This window comes from Astatotilapia calliptera, chromosome 19, assembly GCF_900246225.1.
Source record: "Astatotilapia calliptera chromosome 19, fAstCal1.2, whole genome shotgun sequence".
Lineage (NCBI taxonomy): Eukaryota > Metazoa > Chordata > Actinopteri > Cichliformes > Cichlidae > Astatotilapia > Astatotilapia calliptera.
Window position 1 is genome coordinate 27553299 of NC_039320.1, and position 16617 is coordinate 27569915.

Below are 16617 nucleotides of genomic sequence, written 5' to 3' on the forward strand. Positions count from 1 at the left end.
TTACTTCCCAGTTGGTGTTTAACACTCCAAACTGGCACCAACCTTAAGATTATATTAGTTTGAGTCAGGTGTAAAATGATGTTATATATTCCTTGTGTCATTTTCTTTACTCATGAGAATCCTACTTTGTCAAGATTTGACCCAAGACTAAAGAAAATGTTACTTAATAAACAGAATGTCAAACATCTGGTTTTAAAAGTGCACATCTGCTTAAATATCTTCCACATGATGCACCCAGACCAGAGTCGTCTCACTTCCCTGTTGCAGTTTTGATAATGAGAGGCTGTTTTGGAAAAAGTCCCATTTGTAAATCCTCAGAGAACACGACTTTGGGTTTGTGTGGTTTAGTTTCATGTCTCACCAACTTAAGGTTCAAAGTCTTTCTAGAAACATGTTTGGCTGTGTTACTCACACGTTACTTAAATCTTTTTGGAAAAAGCAGCACAGCAGCCAAAGAAACAACTTATGCCTGAACTTTGTCGACTGCACCGGGGGATTCATAATTTACTCGCTCAGACTCAACTCCCACCTTCCCTAATTCTTTGTCTGCTTACAAGCTCCTGTCATCTTAAGAGTTTGTCCCTATTTTCAGACTATGATTTGGACATAAGCATCTAATAAAACCGCAGCTGGAAAAAGTCCAGTGTAAGCTTACAGATCCCCAGGAGCAGGGCTGGGAAATCTGCCTCAGAGTAGCGAAGTTTAACAAGGTGACGGGCGGAGGAAGGAAGCAAAGCGATGAGCTCATTCAGCGGGTGATGAATAAAACAATAGTAAAGGAAAACAATGAGGGATGACAATAAAGTGCGTGAATGGACACACTCACTGGTTGCTGTTAATTTTGTGTCTTTTTGCTCTTCTTAGCGTGCTGCTGTGCCTGTATGTATGCAGTGCGTGAGCTTACGGGTGTGGCTTTGTGAATTATGACTCCACGTTATGGAATGAAGGGAGCGGTGCCAGTTCTTTCTTTGTAGAGCTGAAGTTTGGTTTAGAGGCTGGAGGGGGTCTGTGTAGGATAGAGTGTGCTGGCCGAATGAGCAGTGACCACGGAGACACACAAACACAAACACAGGAGGAGTGGTCTGAGTAAAATAGACTTTGCTACCAGGGATACATGTTGGATATATTTGTAGTCGTTTTTAGGTTTTGCTGCCCAGAGTTGTGCCTCTGTGCTTATGAAGAGTTTAAAATTTTCTGTTGTCTGTGTGGTTGTTTGTTGCTTTGGATCTACGTTAGCCACCAACAACGTAGCAATTGTTCTCCCTGGTAATCATTACATCATAAAATCAAGCTATTGTAAATACATAATTAAGCAGCTGAACCAATGATGCAAATAAATGCAAGGCTAAAAGTCCATCCATCCTATTATCATGAATGTCATATTTTTACAAGTGCACCGAGGGACCCTATTTAACTTTGACCACTGACCACTAAGTAGAAATTTGTGGCAAAGGTCAAGGACACTAAAGGCCTCACATAACATCATTTTCATTCCAACGTTTGCCACAAACATGATTTTAACTTGATGAATTGATGACATTATTTATCTCTGAGGTCAAAGGTGAAAGGTCAGCTACGTTATGAAATGATAGCTCATCATTAGCTAGTGCCATAACAGAGGGGCCAGTGCTCATCTTGAAGCTGTGGTTACAGTATAAATGTTCTGATGTCATGGTTGCAACTTTGTGCTGACCAAGTTTAGATGCACCTAATTCCTTCCTTCAAAGTCTTGCCTGCTTGTGTTGCATGAACCTGGATAGAAATGGATTCAAACTGTAGCTTGTCTGGTCGGTGCAGGCAAAGGCGTTAATTCTAGATTTGTAGTGTCAAGCTTTTCCGAAAGCATTACCGCAAGCTTTAACTTGAAATTTAAACAACACACATGTGGAAGTATATGACAATAAGGGATATTTATCTTTTGATTTTTCAGGAAATCAAACTAAGAAAGTACACTTATTGTAAGAACACTGAATTTTGGAATTTCTTGAGTTAAAGGGTTTCTATGCTGAACCCAACTTTCTGTTATGCAGTAAGTTGAGTTTTCTTAATGACAGGGCAGCTCTGACAAGTAGTAAAGGTAACATTTTGTCAACTTTTCATTCAAAACTCACTGTGACTGATTTATCACCTTAAGTAGGCCTCTACTTAAGGTGAGGCCTACTTAAGGTGTAGGGGCGACCGTGGCTCAGGGGGTTGGGAAGCGTATCTGTAACCGGAAGGTCGCCGGTTCGATCCCCGGGCTCTCTGCCCTGGTCATTGTGTCCTTGGGCAAGACACTTTACCCTGCCGCCTACTGGTGTGGGCCAGAGGGGCGCGATATGGCAGCCTCGCTTCTGTCAGTCTGCCCCAGGGCAGCTGTAGCTACAACCGTAGCTGCCTCCACCAGTGTGTGAATGTGAGAGTGAATGAATAGTGGAATTGTAAAGCACTTTGGGTGCCTTGAAAAGTGCTATATAAATCCAATCCATTATTATTATTACTCTCTGCAAGCTGATTGTTACTGTGATTGGGGAAAAACAGTGGGAGAGAGTTTTCAGGTCTTTCATTTATTCTCTCTTCTTGAGTGCTGGTGCATGTGTTGCTTGGATGAGAACTAAAATGTAATATCTTTCCTGTTTCTCAGGGTGCTCCAGTGTGAGGTGGGATGTCAAACCGTGACTCACTGGGGTTTGGGGACCTGCTTCCCCAGGACGTGGTCAACATTTTTGCTCACGAGAAGCACAGCAAAAAGGGGCGGAAGAAGCGCACTCGTTCCCTGGGTCGCGCTTTGGGCTGGCTGAAGGGTAAGAGGAGGAAGAATCTCAGCCTGAATGAGAAGAACCCCGGGCTGGGTCCTGCTCTGGACCTGGCTTTGGATGGGCACTCTGCTGGGAATCAGGGTGGACACAAGGGAGGACAGAAGTCTGGAAGGCAGGCTCATCTGCAGGGCAACAGCCATGGTAAAATCCCACATGGTCTCATTTTATGAACTATTTTAATTATCAGTCTAAACATTGTTTAATTTTAAGTTTCCCATTGTGTTTTATACTTTTTATTTCATATTATTTCACCTTAGAACTCAGAGTTTTTTCTTGTCCATAAACATATAAATTACGTATAGCTCAGTTTTCAGTAAGACAGTCTGTAGTTTCTCTTCTACTGCATCTTAATTTAAGCTGGTTAGTCACAATTTTGGACATCTAACCATCCTTCATAAAGTCTATTCTTGCACTGCAAATTATAACATAAGGTACCTTTGACAGACATGCAAATCCAAAACATAAATCATGCTTATTGTTGTGCTGATAAATTCCCCGTCTCCATTGAGGCCGTGCCAGTTGATCTACATTTTGTACTGACATGAATTAGCCAAACATGTACCTGTCAGGAAGGAATGACTCTTAAAATGTAAAGTCACCCAGACTAAGTACATTACGACAAGGTGAAGTGATTTGTTGTTGCACCAGTTTAGAGCATTATGTTCTTTTAATGTGTCATCTGTGATGGATAAAGACAAAGTCCTGGGAACCAGCTTGATATCCTGCGTATCGGTTCCCAGGTATGTTTGCTTGCTTTCTGAAGGGATGTTTAAACAGACTGACTTACTCCTCGCCTTCTGACCTTCAGCACACTTTGTTTGCTGTGAAGAAATCTGTCCATCCTGTTCTGTGACTCCATTGCTTGCTTACCTTGTCTTCAGGTTACATGGGAGCACTGTGGCACACTTTCAAACAGGACAGACTCTAAGCGGATAGTGGGGTTTAATCTCACAGTCACCAGCTTCAGTAAAGGCAGTACATAAGATCTCTTAAAGGGGACCTTTTTTGCTTTTCTTTAATTTTCTATCATCTTTGTAGTATGCACTGTTAAAATGGTGAATGCGCATATTAAACAGAGCCCAAGCCTGAAATAATGAGGACATGTGCAAGTGATCCTAGTAAACAAAAGCTAAACAACAACCCCGCCTATCTGCTGTCAAGGCATTCAGTTTGTGAGAGGCAGCCAGTCAGAAGATAGCCTCCCCCTTGGATGACTGCTAGGGGTAACACTTGTTTCTCTTTTTTGAACTGAGTGGCTTCTTTCATATTTTAGGCCTTCCCAAACAAAATGCCTGGGTGTGTGTCAGAAATTAGTGAGGTTGGTCTCTGCCTTACTAAAGCTACCCTTGGAGAAATCATGTCATCAAACCAGGTGTCAAAACTCGTCATTAAAGCTACAAAGGAGATCGTCAGACGTCGTCTTTATGGGGGGAAAGTGCTGAAATGGCTTCATTCTCGTGCCATTTGTTCTAGTAGAATCCATGACTAAAAGTATGGAGCTGGGAATGAGCACACTAGGTCTCCTTTAAGCTGAGCTGTACTCTGCAGATCTTGTTGCAGCTTGCAGAGGTGCAGCAATATACCAGTCCTGTTTTTTTCTCTGTGAACACTATTGTCTTCAGCATAGTCTGGTGGGAACAGTGGGTGCTAACGTTAGTTTTATACCCTGATTAATCACACCTATATGCAGTCAGACCTGAAACGCGAAAACATTCCACAAACAAGCGGAACCTTGTTTTAGTGAGACTGCTTATGCTAAAACCATGAAAGTACAAATGGTGTTTCATTTGCTCAGGGCTGTTTAACGTGTCTTTGTCTGGCAGTGCTTATGCAGTCTTGCCTAATTAGTTTACGACAGAGGAGGTTCCTCTTGTTTCTTGTAGTTGGACCTGTAATCTCGGTGCAATGGTGAGAGGGATCGGGGATTTCCATAAGATCCAGACCCCTTCAGTCTGACATCGTCTAACTATACCCAAAACATTAGACGAATATGTATAGACTTGTTTTCAGTCACATCTGTGGATTCGGGAGATCATAAATGAATGCATGCATAAAGACGTCAGTACATTTTGTTACTGCGTCACACAATCTTTGCACTTTGTTGAGCCACTCGTGTTAGGTCCCAGCAGTTTTTGTTTAAAAAGTAAATTCTAAAGTGAGATAAGGCATTTCTGCTCTGCCAAGGTTGGCATAGAGGCTGACTCCCACACTGGGCATGGGTCAAGAATGTCTCCACTACACTTCTGAATACACACACTCGACTAGAGATGCATAAAACCACTACTTTTTGGATTTTTTTTTTAAAAAAGAAGAAAGTTGGACGGACATTATTGTGAAAGCAATCTCAGAAAATGTTTTTAATGGTATAAATTTAGCCTAAAGGTTGCATAAATTTATCTTTGGAAAGCCAGGGTTCTTAACTGTTAACTGTGATTCATGTGCCAGGTATAGATGTATGCTGCTATTGAGCCCTTAGCAATGAACATGGCGTGTGTATGCCGTGCCGATTGTTGGTGCTGGCAACAACCGCTGCAAGCTTCTCAGCAGACGCTTCCTCAGATTAGAGAAGGAGCTCAGCGTTCCCAAAACGCATCCAGAGGAGGTTTATTACGGAAGCAAGATGTGGTGCAATGTAACACATTTGCCCAGAAAATTTAATACCACCAGCTGAGCCCCTGATGATGATCTGTGTTGATGCCAGAGGGGCCTCCTGCCCAATAAATGCCTGGTATGGCAGGCATTGTGCCAGTTAATTAAAAGCCATGCCAGGACTGTTACAGTGAGGGAGGAACAAGGTGTTCTGCTTTTTCTGATCTCTCCATGAATACTGTTTCTTTCTGCACTGAAACACTGTACACATACAGGTCAGAGGATATGAGACAAGAGTGTAGGGATGCCTATCAGAGCACAATACCTTCTGTTAATAAAAGAGAATGTGACAATTTTTGGCGTTGGCGACAGGCACAATGTAGCTTGAGTGCCAGTGCATTTTTTTTAATTAGATATTGTCACCTTAAAGGTACAGTCAGTAATGTTTTGAGGTTATTTAATAGAAAAGAAGGATACCTGTATTCATAAATATAAACAGAATAGGGTGTAATTACATCTCGCAACAAACTAAGGCATTCTAATAAACTTATAATTTGTCTTTTAAAAATAAATAGGAGTTGGTTTGTGGTGTAAGGAAGTCACGATGTTCCTTCTTCATATTTGAATACAGTGTTTGAGAAGGACCTCTCCTTTTAGACTAGAGGTGTTTTACGTATGTGGCTAGAGACCAGCCACATACATGCTGTAGTTGTAAGTGTTTGTGTGCCGTCATGGGAAGTTTAAAAATGTGCCTGCACCTTCTGACTCAGGGCATCAAGGGCTATACCTATGTTTTATTGCCAGAGCATAGGTTACCTTAACCAAAGAAGTGAAAATGCAAGAAGGCAAAAGACAACACCACTGGCATCCTAAAAATCCTCTTTCTCCTCAACTCAAGCCTTGTCTTCTGAACTGGAGTTAGGCCTCTAACGCACAAACGTGCACAAACATGCTTATTTTACCCAATATTGTTGCAGTTATTTAATGTCAGCAGATCAGAAAAGAGCTGGCTAAAAAACAACAGCTGGTTATAATCTAACATTATACCAGCTAATATTAGTCTCGAGTGTCCCACTTCCCCAATGATAAACAGTTTAATTACATTCTCAAGACTTTATGCTGTGTCCCAGATACTGCAACTTGGATGTTGGAGCATTTTTCAGAAAAAGTGAGGAAAAGCAGGATTTGTTTTGTGATTCATGTATCACTAGCAAATTTTTTTTTTTGCATTTAAAACAATTGCATCATGTTCATGTATAGAATATGATCAGTGCTCTGTGTATAGCTTATTTGGTGATTCATAAATACACAACAGTGGCCGTATAGATAAAAAGTACTGTTTGTGTTCAGTGCTGTAATCTTTGATTGCTAATTCAGGTTTGGTGGGGCTGCTCCGACCTTCCAAGTGGGAAATCTGAGTTGAGAAGGCTTCCGAGACTTACATTTTGACTGGGAACTTGGAAATTTCAACTTCCAGCTTATTCGGCCATGCAGCAAATGGTAACTAATAGATGCTAATAGTAGCGAACAGTGGCAAACAAAGTAGTGCTACTGACAATTCAGTAAATCCTCAACAGTCATCTTAGTATGTTTCATGTGTGGTGAAACATTTTACATACTGTAACTTTAAGTTTTAGAAAGAAGTTGATGGTCTTTTCCTGCAACATTTAGACATTTTATGTGCCAAACCATTATCAGTGTGGGAAGTACCTGTTGACCGTCAACCTCACAGCTTAAAGACCTTAAAAGCTCTTCTGCTCATCTCTAGTGACTGATACCACAGGATACCTTCAGAGGTCTGGAACAATGGTCAGATGTAGTAGTAGCCATGATAATGCATTAGTTAGCGCTATCACCTTAAAAGAAGGCGGTTCCGTGTTTGAATGTCCTGCTTGGGTCTTTCTGTATGGAGTCTGCATGAATGGATGGTAAAAATGTAACTTGTAGTCCAAAGCATTTTGAGTGTTGTGTAACAAAAAGGTGCTGTGTGAAAATGTGAGGACATTTACTTCTAGTGATGTGATGAATGCCAGTTCATTCTCCCAGTCCTGACAACAGCTGTGTTGGGGTACACAATATTGTTGAGTTGTCTGTCCATATGTGTAAACTGTATGCCCGTCCCATTCTCAAATCAAATCAAATCACTTTTATTGTCACATCACATGTGCAGGTACATTGGTACAGCACATGTGAGTGAAATTCTTGTGAATTTTGAAGCAGGCTGGGACTACAGACAGAGAGAGGGAAAGGTTGAAGATGTGCGTGAACACTCCAGCCAGCTGAGCCGCGCATGACTTGAGGACGCGGCCGGGAATCCCGTCCGGACCAGTAGCTTTGCGTGCGTTCACCTTCCTGAAGCACTTCCGCACATCCTCCTCAGACACAGTGTGCGCACTGACGTCATCCGCGGTGCGCACACTGTCCGGTCTCATGGTGTTCGCTTCTATTCTCATTAACATATCTTTTGAACTACTGGTAGACTTGGACTCAAGAACGACCTGATTAGAATTTAGTGGTTGAAAGGTAAAGGTAACATAAACTTTATATCAAGTATAGTCAAATCTAGATTGGTTATCAGACGCAAACAACCACAAGGCTATTTTAAGCCCAGACACACTATAGGGACTGTTCAAATGATAAAATGCCTTTATTCCAGCATGTGTTTGAAATGATCAATGTAGGGCGTCGTTAGGGCCATTTTAGCAGTAGCTTACACGCTGTTTTGCGGTACACTAATGATTTGAAATGGACGGGAAATTCTTTATCAATGTGCCTGTTGGTTATAAAATGAGGAAATAATAAATCCTCAAATTAATGTGAGGGGAAAAATAGGAGGTGGGGAAAAGGAAGGGAATGGAACAAATGGAGAGAGGAGTTGAAAACAGGATAGACATAAATGATCGAAAGGACAAGCTACAGTGTTATCGCCAAGTTGAGGTCAGCCAAGTTCTTTCTGTATAAACATAGGATCTACTCCACATACTCACAAATTACCCCACCCATAACTAAGCCAATGGATTTGGTACAATATCTATATCTTATTCCTGATAATAATCACAGAAAACTAGGAATCTTCAAGACTGGGGTATTTAGTTGTTGCTCCGATGTAGAGGAGCTCTTTCAGCGTAGTAGTTGTTTATCAGCCACATAAACTGTATTAATCACCTCACATGGTTTTATAATTTTGATATTTTGAAAACTGTCAAAACTAGTCAAAAGAGTTCTTTTGACTAGTTGACTTTAAGCTATTGTTATTAAAATTCAAGCACAAAATTCTGTTCAGGGTAACTCATAATTGTATACTGATTGCATAATACGAAAAACATTGAGCAATACCAAGCCTTATTAATATGTTTTTGTATTGAAGTGATACTGCATGTCTTAAGCTTGCTAAGAATCCAAACCAACTAACCTGCTGGTTGGATAATCAGTTTACTTTTCAGTTTCACTTGATCACAGGTTGATCTAGATTCCTGGTCCAAAGTTTGCATTGGTTTACTTTCTGATTTGCTGAGTTGATAAAGTCTAGTCTCTGAGGCCTTACACTCTTATAAACTCATCAATTGTTCATTGTCTTTTCTGATAACTTCTGCCTGATTCATCTCGAGACCAGTGGGCAGAGGATATCTGTCTTTGAAAGTTGATTCACCTCGATTAGTTGAATGACTTAAATGGCAATTTGGGTCTTTGTTTACATGTCTGTGAGTGATTTATGTCTCTGTCATGCTCTCAGTTTACCCAGTCCTGTGTCAAAACCAGACAGGCGTCTCTTACGCAACTATATCAAGCTCTGTCTTCTCTTAAAAATGGCCTTTTAAAGGAATCCCTGTGTTTTTTAAATGGAAACAAGGTTGTTTAAGGATAATTAGGTCACACAGCCCTAATAAGGTACGCTCACCTGTTTGCTCTGAACACTCCCGCAGAGATTCCTCACATTCCTGAGCTTTAAGATATCTCTCTAAGGAAGCTAGAAATAGGGAGCCCTTTGTGTGTGAGCTTGTGTTTAGTTTTCATGCAAGGTTCAGATCCTATGAGCCATTTAATGAGACTTCCTTTGTTGAATATTTAGTTCTAGAGGCTGCTTGGGAGAAGCAGAACTAAATCGTTGTGACACAAGTGCTGATATTTGCTCTTAAAATGCTCTATAACAAAGAACAGAGACTTTGGCACTGCGGCACGACACAATAACAGTGAAGGGCAGGAGAACAGGTTTGAAAAAACTGACTTATGATAGAGTTTCACTTTCTTCCTCTCATGGTGGGAAGTCAGTAACTGCTTTTTGCACATCGTTGCCTCAGGGAAATATAAATCTCTAAAAGATGCTTTCGTTCTCTAGCGCCTTTGTGAAAAGGTGCCTTTTGATTGGAGCAGGGATGATGTCATTTTCTGTGATACTTTCAGGAAATTGCCTAAAAATCGTCTTTGGGCTGAAAACGACTTGATAAATGAACTGTCCAAATCTGTTGTGAATGTGGGTGAAAACCAAGTTGACGCTGACGCTGTGGGAACGTCAGCGTTGGTGGACTTGACGACGTGTAAACAGTTGCGCACGCCATTATCTATAATGACAGGGCTTTAGTAGGATTTGATTTCAGCAGATGAAGTGTCACCACACCCAGGTAGCCCATGTGATCATATTTAGTTCGCTCAAGTGTTGAGAACGTTTTAATAAGTGCCAGTTTGCCCTCTAGTTCCAGTCTGAATAACGTGCTTGGGTTTCATTTCATCAAGTTTATTCTCTGCACTCTTCTAATGTTTGGTGTCATTGTTACCAAACTAAAGCAAGGCGACCAACAGTAACATTATTTCTGATATCTTTGCATTGTTTCATTGTCAAGATATGCAGACATGTCAGTGTGGCATGGCACCAGCTATTGCTATTGTCACGAAAGGAAAATGTTTGCCAGCACACTGCGGCTGGTCTACAGAGAGACTGATAACTGTGTGCTTGGAAAGGTCCGTGAGTCACCACTCGTGACTTTTGTAGTTAAATCGAGACATTTTGGAGCGACGTTAGGTAGCAGACACTTGTGACATCCTTAATAAAGATAACTGTGTTGGGGCAGCAAATTTTGCCAAACATGCGCACTATTAATAATGTGGTTTTTCCATGAGAGTGTGCTGTTCTTTCTGGATGAATTCAGAATTCAGGGACTGCACCTCTCATAAGTGTATAACGCAGGTACCTGCCCAGTTTATGTCAACAGAAACTGTTGTTTCAGTTCCCAGAGGTGTCAATTTGTTTATCCTGAAGATATGTTATTAATGTTAAACATGAGGTTGGGATAGCAGCTCTGTGCAGCTGATCTTTGGTACCTTTTAGATACAAAGCAGGCTCAAATACTAGCTAATCAGACCAGACCAGGTTGTCACATAAGGGGAACACAAATACTAACAAGCCATTCGAGGGACTGCAGTATTTGGTGCGAGGCTGATTACATTTTTAATCCCTGATGTTTATGAGAATTCCAAAGTTCAGGCAGTGTTCATACGGAATTTGCTGTCTTAGTACTGGACATAGCACATTTAAACCTTTACCTTCTGGTCTACTAGAGAAAGACTGTGGACTTTATCCTGTGGGGAACAACAAGCTATTACCACCAGATTATTGATGATTCATGGCGTAATTGCTGGAAATTTCTGTTTTGTCCAGAGTGGTGGATTCACCACCAGCACCAGACTACAATTGGAACCCATAAAATCCTAAAATCCTGTGCCCATTTTTGAAAAAAGTGGGGGGGGAAAAAAATAGAAAAAGCGAAAATCACAAACGTGCCAAGTTTGCCTGTAATACATCCAAAATATTCTGCCTATTTCTAGCATCTACTTGTTGTACTAATACTATTAAGGCTTTTTATTTTCTCAACACTTTTAATTGATTTGTATTCACATATGAATCTCAGTTAAGCTTGTGCTTTCATCAAACAGGCTCTAGCAGGCCTGAATACTTTCCATTTTATTCTACGTTTTAATGAGATTTTAATTTGTTGCTTATGGCTAAATCTATTCATAAAGACCTTTTGTTTTCTTTTGTTATGTGGCTGACAGTGAGTTTTCTGTGCTGTGGGGGAGGTTCAGGATGTAAACGGATGTGGTGACATTGACTGTGGCGTTAAAAAGTAACTGACCTGCCAACTCCCCCCTCCAAAAACCCCCAAAAGACAATCTACTGTTGTGAAACCATTAATGGATTTTCTGAGTTATTTGATACATCTGGTCTTTGTCTTGCATACCGATTGTGGTGCAGCACTCAGTGCCACATGATGCAGGTATATCTGTTACCTACATTGCGGTCCTTGTCACAGCACCTTTTGTGCTTCCTTTTCTTTCACCTCCGACGTTTATGTTTAATTCACAAAAAACCACCTGCGTGAAAAGAGAGTATGCAGGCAGACCGGGATGCTTTGAGATGTGCTTCCAGCGGATCGAGGCTACATGTATCGTCCTTGAGTTAAAGGGTGAACTTTCAGCTCTTTCCCACTGTCAGTCGGGTTTGTGTTGATTAGAGAAGCTTAAGCACCTGGCAGACAGCACCCTCAGAGCTGGCGGTTCAAAACAAGAGAGAGGGGCAAGTTAGGGCAGGGAGGAGAGGTGTGTGTGTGTGTGTGTGTGTGTGTGTGTGTGTGTGTGTGTGTGTGTGTGTGTGTGTGTGTGTGTGTGTGTGTGTGTGTGTGTGTGGGGTAGGTATTTGCATCTGTCTGATTCCCATGAAACGGTTCTAGGAAGAGTTGCATCAGCGCTGGATTGTGTCAGTATGTGTGTGGCGCTCTATGTCTGCTATGCAGCCAATCTAGGCTAAAAAGGACAGTAGTTTGGATAACATGACCTAAAACTGAGTATCTAAATAAGGTTTGTTGAAAATATAAAACCAAAATCAAAATATTTCCTGCTCCCTGTTTTCATTCTTGGACTCAAACTTAACTTCACTTTCAACCATAAGATAAGCATGAAATCCTCATCTTATTGATTTCAGTCAATCCTCTCATTCATCTACTGTCCAAAGCTCAACTCCAACCTCAGCAACCTTGGTACCTAGGAGCAATTTAAGAGGAAGGAAAACCATACTGGAGAGGACATACTTCAAAGCATATGAGGAGTGAAGCTGCTGGTTACAAAGGGGCACAGGACAAAGCATCTGCCAAGACATTATCTTTGCCCTCAATGTGCTGGATATCCAAATTGTAAGGCTGCAAAAAGAGAGCCCACCGCATGAGCCTCTGATTTGGGTTCTGCAATGTGTTCAAGGAAGTGAGAGGGTTATGGTCAGAAAATACCTCAATTGGCCGAGCAGAATCTAAATATACCCTAAAATGCTGCAAGGCCAAGACTAATGCCAAAGCTTCCTTTTCAATGACCGAATAATTCAGCTGATGGGAGTTGAACTTCTTGGAATAGAAACTAACTGGATGTTCAGTACCTTGCTTGTCAGCTTGGACTAGAACGGCACCTGCACCAATGTGGCTTGCGTCCACGTACAGCTTGAAGGGCTGATCCAGACGAGGGGCTAAAAGCACAGGTTCAGAGCACAGTAAAGCTTTTACATCCCAAAAAGCTTGCTGGCATGCTGCAGACCAAATAAACTTTACTTTGGCCTTCAACAAATCAGTCAGAGGAGCAACCACTGTTGAGAAGTTACCACGGTGTAAGGCCCAGCAAACCGTGCCTGGAACGGTGACCCTGCAATCGGCAGTAAAGCCAAAACCCGGTCACCCGCACTAAACTGCTGCTCTTCAGAACGCCGGCCATAAAAATATTTCATCTTGACCTGAGCCTTTTCAAGGTTCTGTTTGGCCAACTGACCTGCCACATACAGTCTGTGCCGAAAACCATTAACATAATCTATCAAGTTCACTGGTGGTTCACCTGACAACCACTTATCGCACAGCACTGTCAACGGTCCCCGAACTTTGTGGCCAAAGACCAAGTCATTTGGGCTAAACCCAGTACTCTCCTGGCACACTTCTCGCGCTGCCAGCAGAAGCCACGGTAAACCTTCCTCCCAGTCACTCCTCATTTCGGTGCAATAGGCACGTAACAAGGACTTCAGTGTTTGATGGAAGCGCTCTAAAGCACCTTGGCTCTGTGGATGATAAGGAGAGGCTTTATTATGTACAATATTCAACAGCTTAAGAACTTGTGCAAATAGATGTGACGAAAAGTTTGATCCCTGGTCACTCTGAATAATCTTCGGTATGCCAAATATAGAAATAAACTGTGTCAAAGCCTTCACCACAGACTTGGCTGTGATGGTACGCAGCGGATATGCAGCAGGATAACGCGTAACCTGGCACATTACAGTCAACAGATACTCCGAACCAGATTTTGATCTAGGAAGAGGGCCCTCACAGTCAATGATCAAATGTTCAAATGGGTTACTCACAGCAGGGATGGGAAAAAGTGGAGCAGGTTTAATAGACTGATTTGGCTTACCTACAATTTGGCAAGTATGGCAGGTCTTAATGTAAGCTGAAACATCACGCTTAAGACGTGGCCAAAAGAAGTAGCGCAAGATGTAATTATAAGTCTTCGTCACTCCCAAATGCCCAGATTTGTCATGAGAACAATTCAACACCTCGTCACGGTATTTAGTTGGAACCACAATCTGGACAACTGGACTTCCAACACAGTCCAACCCTTGCGGAATCCACCTACGGACTAGTACATCCTTCTGCAGAAAATAACCAGAGGCCGCACTTCTAGCGTCATCACTAGGTTGCACTTTGTGAAACAGCTCAGTCAGTGAAGCATCAGCACGCTGTGCGTGAATTAACTCTTGCTGGGAAACTGACAAATGTTCAGGAACAATCAAATCTGGTTCAACCTGACACTCTTCTGCTTGAGTTACAGGCTCTGCATCCCTTTTAGCTGCAGCCCTCGTAACAGCACAAGCTGCAAAGTCAGAAAAACCCAGCCCACTGGCCGTCACAGGTGTCATTTGACAAAAGAGCCACAAGGACCTTCCAATCTTCCTATAATTTCAATCTTCTAAGGAGGAATTGGACTCCATAATAAGACTCTTCGGACTGGATCAGAGGAAGAGTAGCAAGCAGAGTGAAGAGTAAAAATATCCATGAACGTTCAGTGACACTGCAAGTGAAGCTGAAGACTTTCACCTGTATTCTAGTGAAAAGTCAGCATCGATTCACTGACATGGTTCTAGACCATAGAAAACCAAATCTAAGACGTAAAAATCAGTTTAGGGTGGGGGATGTATGTAACGCCAACACTACCAGTCCATTAGTACACAATCCTGCTCAATCCAGCTGTGACAGATGGTATCTTTAATATGCCAGTGATTAATATGGACTCTGTTAAAATGTGACTGCCAAACTGGTGATACTATAAGTCATTATTACCGTGCAGTTATTCTCAACCGTAACTCCTGGTTTTTCCGTGTAAGTCTGTACTCTAACGGTAAAAAGATAAAGCATTATACTAAGTTGACTTTACTACTTTACACACAAGCGTATCAGCTTTTCGTTGTATTGAGCAGCCAGTTCTGGTAAGTCAGCGGTATGTTTTTACTCGTTTGTATATGCTGGTTCCACATGTGATTCGTTTCTTTTCTTGTAACACTCACTCTGTAGGATTCAGACCATGGGAGCGTTTTCCATTTGTTCAGCTGTCATGTGCTCTATGTCATGTGTGTGCAGCGCACCAGGGAAGTGATAAATAAAAAAAAGTAAATTTAGAAAAATAAAATGAAGGGAAGGAATGAAGAAAGAACAGTCTTGTCGACAAAAATGGGACGCTGTAACAGCTTGCTTGAAAAGTATTTGGTGGCCCTCTGGATAGCAGCACTTAAAGTTAACTAGGGAGGCCTTGTGCCATTCTCTGTATTCAGGCTGCATAGTAACAAATTATTGTAGTGTTTTCTGGAAACAATGGGGAGTATTTTTCACATGGGTAACCATGTGCTCTGGAGCTGCAGGCCTGTACTAAACATGTTTTTAATCTTGTTTCAGGAATAGTCATTTCAATTCACTTACACCCCCTTGTGGCAAAATAATAATTTTTTTATATAAACAATTTAGTGTAGTAGATTAAGCATTCACCTAACAAGCAGAATATCCACGGTTTGATCCCAGAGGCCAGACGGATCCTTTTGGAGTTGTGCTGGGAAGGACGTATATTTAAAAAAAAAAAAAAAAAAAAGAATATATAAATTTTTAAAATGCCAATTTAATAAAAAAGTAATTTATAAGGCAGCTTTATAGTGTCTATTCTAATGAAGTCTGAGGAAGTATAGAAATGTTGACCATGTTATTAGAGTTCTGTAATGAAATTGTATATTTTAACAAAGACGTGGTGTGTTGTTTACTGAAGACATGCCTGTTTGACCTCAAATCCCTGACAACAGCACTCTTTGCATTAATGTTTACATGTTTGATTTCTGCATCTTGACTGACCAATCCTGGGCGAGCTAGTCTGCAGACGGGGCACGATAGTGGGATGGTATCTTACTGAGCACTGACAGGGGGGTGACATAGAGGAAGAGGGATGGCAGGAATTAGGCTGCTGAGGATTAGTGTCTGAGCTCTGATTGTCCATTGGTTGAAGAGACATTCTCTGCTCGGCGAGGACCTGAACTGACAATAACAAGCACCATATTCATGCTGTCGTGATCTTTCCGGGATTTATATATTTTTTGACTGGATCGTCTTTTTGGGTGTTTTTATGTGGTTTAACTTTATAACTTGGACATACTTTTAGTCAACTTTTTGAAGACATAAGAAAGATCATGGTGGTGCTTCTGACTAATAACGCCAATAATTTTTACTGCTTTCCTACAGTTTCCAAGAGAAGAGGTGAGTGAGAGCAGCATAGGTTTGATCTTATTGGTTGAAGATCCAAACTAATTGGTCCTACCCAGGTTGTGTTTACTATAAATGACCACACAGGCTCGATCAGCTGCCTTGCTTATGGCAGTCAATAAAGAAATTAAAGTCTGGTCATTATAAACCATAAAAACCACTGTTGAGCTATAATATTTACTTTGCAGATATATAAAATGCTGTGATTTTTTTTTCTCCTACAGTAGTTACAAATACTTCTCATAATAAGAAAAATATTAAAAAAAGAACAGCTAGAATTTCAATTTTGCACATTAGGATTTCCTTAACAGTGTATATATACTGCTGTTACAGAAGAGGAAGGTAAGAATTAGCTTTAACTGTTAAGCACGTGGTTAATTCCAGCATGGTCTTACAGTGAGAGTGCTAGGAGGACA

General features: G+C 41.3%; 1 protein-coding gene across 3 annotated transcripts in view; it reads left to right on the forward strand.

Moving 5' to 3' along the window:
* LOC113011867 (uncharacterized protein KIAA1522 homolog) overlaps positions 1-16617 on the forward strand; it is a 32310-nt gene that overhangs the window by 8322 nt on the left and 7371 nt on the right. For 2 of the 3 annotated variants that reach the window (XM_026151669.1, XM_026151670.1), the window contains exon 2: positions 2624-2939. In XM_026151669.1, the coding sequence (XP_026007454.1) occupies positions 2645-2939 (295 nt within the window). In that variant the 5' untranslated portion in view covers positions 2624-2644. Of the gene's footprint in view, positions 1-2623; positions 2940-15615; positions 16196-16617 lie in introns of those variants that run through there. The other variant, XM_026151671.1, reaches the window with a different exon arrangement.